We start from the raw sequence: 7,509 nt of genomic DNA, 5'->3' as shown, positions 1-7,509 counted from the left end.
ACCCAAGAGACAGATCATTCCAGAAAAAAACTATTATTACCTGTAACAATCAGATTGCCCCAAGGGAATGAAATGAATAAAACATTGAAATATTAAGAAATGTCACAAACGTGATAAGTATAATGTTTCCTTCCAATATTCACAAAGAGAATATTCTGGAAAGAAGAAATTTATGTGAGGTATGCCTTGTAATATGACTGTAATGATACGACTGTCACAAAGGAGTCAAATAAGTCATACTTGATCCAAAACTTGAGAAGAGGGATGCAGGAATAATAATATTATTACTGACTTCAAGGGTATGGGCCTTACCCCACTTCCCACAATAAATGCTATTTGTTGAATCTTACTTTTGTCATAAGTTTGTTTTCCCTTTCTTAACAATTTCCATGGATTGACCAACAACAAATCAAAGAAATGAAATTAGATGCAAGTAGAACAGACGGTTGATTTTCTAAGAGACAATGGCACTGACGCTATCTAGTCGCAATAAAGCAAGTTGGATTTGGACACACTACAGCTCCCAAAGAGGGTAATATGTCTTCAAAAATGATTCAAATGTTTCCATTCTTTAGAAAGAGAAAAATTTGTGGCCTATTCCATTTCTCTAAGACAGGCTACTGTGTCAGTAAATCTATGAAGCTGTCAAATTATTTTATGATTCAACAAGTGATATTTCTCTTGCAAACATGCAGCTGTGTCAAAGAGGTTGTTTGTAATTATGTATTCATAAAATGCAAATCACTTTTTCACAACTTCCTTCAAAACTGAATGAAAATAAAAAAACTGTTCCTTTTATTTCGTTATTCATCATCAGCATGTTACAGATGGTTCAGAATTAATCAGTTTCCAGGAAAAAAGCCAAAAATTTGCAACTTTTTTTACACAAAACTCATTGAAACATGAAATGCATTAATTTTTAACTCAGGCTGGATTAATACTGTGTAAACATGGCCTAATGCTGAATATCATACTGGGAAGGCAAAGAATCAACAGGTTTCAGAGTAAAAAGCCTTTGATTCGCGATTTCGTATTCCGTCTCACTCTAACCGTACCTTCTTTTTGGATAAATAAAGCTGCCATTTTTTCTCTGGAGGCAGCTCAAACATAGCCTTCTTATGCACGGCTGTAAGGTCAAGCTCTTCCTACAAGAATAAAATAAAAACAAATATTTATAATTCTGGACGTCTACCCTTTCTTACGATAAAATGTTTGAAGATATAGCAATATAATCTAACAGTGTACACTTAAATTGAACAATAAAAAGACGTGTTAATAGTCACACGAACTGCAACTTCTTTAAGAGTTTGTAATGAATTGGGAACGCTCCAATTCCAAAATTAAGCAGTCCAGCTGCAAATATATAAGAGAATTTCTCCAAACAAAGATTTTGAGGCTTATCGCTATTTCGTTTTACAACTTTGAATACTGAAAAAGAAATATCAAGACTCTCCAAGAATAAAAGAGATGTTGGATTTCGAATATGGACAGACAGAACGAGCGTATAATTTTCGCCATTGATAAATGGACTCGACAACTCAGTGGTGATTTAATCATTTCCACGATCGATGACCTAAGACAATTTCAAAATCAAGAAGAGAGGTGAAATGAAAAGAACTGAAGTGTAAGCATTATTTGTTGCAAACATAAGCGCTTTTTCGGAAAGCTTTAAGTTGGGGAAATTTGATCTCGAAATGGATATTTGTACAGAAGAAATTGCCCCGATCAGACACATGAGTGACGCAAGATGGCTAACTAAAATTATCAAGTATGAGTCATATGATGTGTGAATTGCTTGAAAAAAATTTGATCGTGGAAACTGTAAGCTTCATTTCTACATTAAAGCGAAATCTATTGAAGGAAATTAAATGAAGTCAGCTTGAAATGAGACCGGCCACTTGGCAACATCACTATATAACCATTCAGATCTTCCTTATTTTACTTCCACAGATACGAAGAATTTAACTCTTCTTCCAGAAAATCGAAAAAGCCGCAGAAATTTCGAAATTCTGGCACGTGTTTAAATCATAAACAACAAATTCATTCTCGAACTGACACCGCCTCCACACAAATTCAAAGAGCAGTGCATTGTACCATAAGAACTCTCAAACTGGATGAATTTAAATCGTGAGTCGCCGAAAATAGACATGGAAACTCTGTAGTAGTTACTTACCACAATCTCCGCGAATTTAGAATTGAGTTCGCTTTCTTCTGGCATGGGTTGAGAGAAGTCTTGAAGGAACTGCATTCCCTTTGAAGGATCAATGCCATAGCGAATTTCGGGGTGGTTTGAACGAGAGCCGAAACACCCAACGCCACGTTGTTTTCGAGGCATTTTATTGAGACAGTGCTATCTGTTGCCGTAAATCATGTGTTTTGTGGGAGAATCAAGCCTTTTAGGGCAACAACTGCCAACGATCTAGTCCAAAGACTCGTTCGTCCTTTCGCTGAATGAGCGACCAAAATAGCGATCTGTGCAGCCCTCTCCACGAAGCAAGAAATCCGACTGTCTGGGGAGGGGATAAGACCATCCCCAGCGGCCTTGCGATCGTGAAGTGCTCTTGAAGTGCAATTGTAAACTAAGAATTTTCCCGAAAATCTGCTTTTTGTGATGGGAGATGATGTAAACATCAATCGAAAGCGAATTTAATTGCCGCATGTTTCGTGATAAGGAACTATTGCTGATGTTATTACCTACTTCCGGTTATCTTGACACACCTTTCGATATGTATAAAAACAGCGGAAGTCGAAAAGTTCCTAAACAAGCAAAAATTAAAAACCAGTTCCGCAATATCATATCAGTAAATCAGGGAGGATCAATATGTTTAGATTTATTTGTGTCTGAGGTTAAAAAAAAACATCGAATTTTATCCCATGTATTAAATAACGATGACGTGCTGACGACGTGGGCAAACCCAGCCTCCTTCTCCTTGGTAAAAAAAAACTTTGCCAGTTTTAGAAACAATTATGGTTCTTGCATTTGGCGGTACAAAGAAAAAATAGTGATATCCGTTTTTTTTTTTTTGCTGTACACATATCGAGTCACAAAATTGGATTCAACTTGGCTTGAGAAAATGCACTCAAGTATGAACCAATTGTTTCATGGCGACTGGATCGGGTCAAAAGTCTTTACCTACAGTGAGAACTGTCGTTGAATTGCTTCCGGTTCAGAAAGGGATGATGGCCAGAGTGAATATAAACCAGAAACCACGAAATTAGCGATAAAATAAAAAAGACACGAAAGTTATTTCCTTTATCTAGCTCTTTTACGGTATGAAGGCATGGACATTGTCAATATGTTGCGATAAAATTACTCTCTCAAAAATTACTCTCTCAAAAAAAGAACGTGAATTTGGCCACACAGATATAAGAAGATATCAATTTTTTTACTTAGAAATTAATGACGTCAAGTAGCAATGCTTTCGAATTCATGTTTCAGTCACGCGAAACCGAGAAAAAACAGCGTAGTGAATTCAAAACACGATATGAATAAATAAAAAAATAGGTCTTTGGCATTTCGTTCTCGTAACATCTGACAAGAACCACTATAGCATTTTTGAACGGATTCTCCTCAAATGAAACAGTGGCTATTATTAGTTAATCCACTCTTAAGATTCCTTCCTATTTAAATTTTCTCTCTTTTGTTTTTTACGTTTACGAAGCATAGTTTAGCATTCTCGTAGTTTTTGCTAATGAACTTTCTTTCCAGGTTTTCCGGCGGAAAAGGAAGCGGCTGAATGAGCCCCCAATCTTTAATTTAAGAATCCGAAAATTTGTTTGCCCCCTCCAAGGGGGGTCTTTTCTGAAAAACAAAACAAGCAAAAACTCTGTTCAGGGTCCCCGAGCTACTTTGGATCCAGAGAGAGAGAGTGATTAATCCGGCCCGGAACCATTCGTAACTAACACCTTGACAACTCGTATAAGAAAAAAGGATAGTTTATACTTTGAAATTTTCTTCTTGCATTTCTCCATGTGGTAAGCACACTAACAACCACACGATAGTGCGTACACAACGCATGCGTATTTGTAAGGAAATTGTCTCTCTGGCCTTTCTGTGGACGAATTCCAGGACCTACTGACACAATCTGGGCAAGTTTTGAAAGCGAAAACCTTCAATCGATGCGTTATTTTGCTGGTAGGACTTGGTGTCCCGTAACTTATAAAAAAAACTATGAAATGAGAATCGGCAGTGTTCCCTTGTCATGGAATGGCAGAATTACCCAGAATTCTTTTTGGGCATGAGCGAGGCAACTTAAGAAGCACGAGACTGGCCTTCATCGAATGGCTGAAGCGCAGCCAGAGGAAATGATTTCTAGCCGGATACTCAGGAGTAGGCCTGGTGTCTATTAACTTAGATTTTGGATTTCTGAACAAGTTTTCATTATAGAAAATCCGCGACAAAGTTGTGCTTTTATTTCGCTGTAATTGTCGTGTCAAAGAACCGTATAATAATGTAAATAAGAAAATAACGATATCTATATTTGCAGATTACCTGTCCTCTTACTACGAAAGTCAAACTCTACATCTCTATGCAATAAGAGCATTCAAAATTTCCTCGCATTACTTGATAAAAGTATGTTGTTTTTTTTTGAAAAAAGGGTTTTTCTGCTTATATGAAAAATACCTTTTCTCTCCCGTCCCCTTCTTATGGATGACCTTCGCCGAAATTACATTCTGTTCCTCAATAAACCTGGAATGAGCAGATATGGTCTTAGTTCCCTTTTTTCTTACGTATCAGCTAAGTTGCGGAATGCGCTACCTGATTTTATCCGTACCTACGAGTTTACTGAATTTAAAAGAGAACCCAGGGCTGCATTTTGTACAGCGGCTTTTCTTTTTAATGAATATATCTTATAATATTATGTATTTAGTAGGTATCTGTATATACTATGTATTTTAGCCGTAAATGTAATGTCTCGAAGATATTAGCTCCTGTAGTTATTCGGGAAAAGGTTATGACTGTATGTATGTTACCTTTAGCAGGGCGCATGCGCACGCTTTGTAATCTGCGACTCCAGTGCTTACCATATGACAGATAAAATGACTTTTCTCTTGAATATATAAGCCATCTAATTCTTACACTATATTGACAAGGGCGGTTTGGAGCTGTGAGTAGGCGTGGGATTTGTCACATATGGTTTAGGGGCCGACATATCTCTCCCTCAATGCCGTACCGGGAGGCAAGGTCGGTAGCAGAAAGCAGCGAAGGGCCAACTGCGTCCAAAAGCGATCGCACGGGCCGAAATCCCGGGATGACTCGTTTGGTACGACGCTCCAGCGCCGGTGTCTGGAGGTACTGCGTTTTTTTCTCCTGTTAAAACATTCCGTCAGCGCGTGCGTATATGTTCTGTGGCTCTCCGATACCTAGCCTCCCAAAAAAATTAACATGCTGCATGGTCTTTACCAGCAATTGACATTTCAGTTTACTATTCTACAGGCATAAACGTAACGTAAGAACCGTGCGTGTCTGGTCTTCTCGAGACAGAGGTGAGAGATGGTTTCATGCAGACTGGGACGCCTAAAATGCTAAGTTGTAAACATGGCGATTCACGAGTGAAGTTGTCTCTCTGGCCTTTCTGTGGACGAATTCCAGGACCTACCGATACAATTTGGGCAAGTTCTGAAAGCTAAAACCTTCAATCGATGCGGTATTTTTCTGGTAGGACTTGGTGGCCCGACACCAACAACAACAATAATAATGAGAATCGGGAGTCTTCCCTTGTCATGGAATGGCAGAATTACCCAGAATTCTTTTTGGGCATGAGCGAGGCAACTTGAGAAGCACGAGACTGGCCCTCATCGAATGGCTGAAGCGCGGCCAGAGGAAATGATTTCTAGCCAGATACTCAGGAGTAGGCCTGGTGTGTGCTGTTGACTTAGATTTTGGATTTCTGAACAAGTTTTTATTATAGAAAATTTGCGACAAAGTTGTGCTTTCATTTCGCTGTAACACTCGTGTCAAAGAAACGGTATAATAATGTAAATAAGAGGATAACGAGATTTATATTGGCAGATTACCTGTTCTCTTACTACTAATGTCAAACTCTACATCTCTATGCAATAAGCACATTCAAAACTTCCTCATATTACTTTATAAGAGTATGTTTTTGTTTTGTTTTTTTGTTTTTTTTAAAGAGTTTTTCTGCCTATACTATGAAATGTTTGAGCTTCGGTTCACTGTACATTAGGAAGTAATTAGGAATTAGGAATGCCTTATTGTTGAAGCCCGCGATAAAGCCACATTTGTGTCTTGTCAAGTTTATCGGCTTTATGGTACCATTCCTGATTGCAATCAAGAAGCGATTATGGTCCCTGATGCCAATGAATATCTCTCACCATTCACTTTTGAAGAAAGGAAATTCCCGCCACTGATCTAATGTGGTCCGATCTCAAATGCACGAACTTTGATCACGTTCCGAGAAGTCACTTTCACCTTCACGGTCACGGTATTTCATTTGTGTGGGAACTCCAGGAACTCATTAAATTGCTCCAGTGATTGTTGCCGAGGGCGAAAATCTGGAACACGTGGCAGCAGATGCCCACCACAAAATCACGAGTTCTGATTCAGTGATGTTGGAAATTTATCCCATGACATCCATGGAGATTGACGGCAAGAGTTACTCTGTGTTAAACATTCATTTTGAGACTTGCTACCCAATGTCACCAAAATATCCCTTGTGGATTCATCCACGTAATGATGAAATTATCAAACTCAAGCCTAAGAGGCTTCCAGTGCATGAACTTCAAGTCCATGAACAGTTTAAGAAAAGATGTGGATACCAAAGCACTGTCAAACTAAAGCAAGTTCCTGCAGGGCTGCAAGCGAATGCTCAAAGGGAACTAGTTTCAATTTTTTCACACTATGACACCGAGGTTACCTCCTGCATGTTTGACAACTCAAGACTCCTCTGGTCTCTCACTGATTCGTCATGCAGCTATGTTTAACAGGCCACAAACAGGGGTGGATCCAGAAATTCCAGAAAGAGGGGGCCGAAGAAATTAGGGCGGGAGCCGTCCCAAAACTTAATGCTTTGAGATTTATGCCTCTCGACCACCGACTAGAACAGATTTCTTGTTTTCTCGGTCAGTGGAACTTCCAGAAGAGAAATGAATGATAATCAAGCTTGCTCGTGGTCAATAAACCACGCTAATACTTGGCACAAAACAACTTGTCAACTTACCATTAAAGCAAAAAGGACGTTTTCCGTGTTTCCATAGCCTCATCTAAACACGAGGGGAAGTTGGGAGAATTCGAGACAGTTATGTAAACCCAAGACGCAGTCGAGGGTTTACATAACTGTCGAGAATTCTCCCAACTTCCCCGAGTACACATAGGTTACACGGGGCACTTTTACCGCGGTAAATGACCCTTTTACCCCGGGAAACTGCATTTAGTGCGTGTGACCGACATTTCCATTGTAAATTTGCCGCGGTAAATTTCCATGGATACGTCAAATAGATCACACGAAGCGCCCATGACATTTAACGTGGTAAGTTGGAAGGGTGTTT

General features: G+C 39.1%; 1 protein-coding gene across 1 annotated transcript in view; it reads right to left on the bottom strand.

Moving 5' to 3' along the window:
• LOC138027979 (disheveled-associated activator of morphogenesis 1-like) overlaps positions 1 to 2,482 on the bottom strand; it is a 34,173-nt gene extending 31,691 nt beyond the window's left edge. The window contains exons 1-2 of the mRNA XM_068875611.1: positions 2,174 to 2,482; positions 1,056 to 1,145 (exon numbers count right to left, since the gene is read on the bottom strand). Coding sequence (XP_068731712.1) covers positions 1,056 to 1,145; positions 2,174 to 2,335 — 252 coding nt within the window. The 5' untranslated portion in view covers positions 2,336 to 2,482. The remainder of the gene's footprint in view (positions 1 to 1,055; positions 1,146 to 2,173) is intronic.
• Between the last annotated feature and the right edge of the window lie 5,027 nt (positions 2,483 to 7,509).

This window comes from Montipora capricornis, chromosome 12, assembly GCF_036669925.1.
Source record: "Montipora capricornis isolate CH-2021 chromosome 12, ASM3666992v2, whole genome shotgun sequence".
In the NCBI taxonomy this organism is placed as follows: Eukaryota; Metazoa; Cnidaria; class Anthozoa; order Scleractinia; family Acroporidae; genus Montipora; species Montipora capricornis.
The sequence above is the reverse complement of the archived record's forward strand: the minus strand, read 5'-3'. Positions and strand labels throughout refer to the sequence as shown.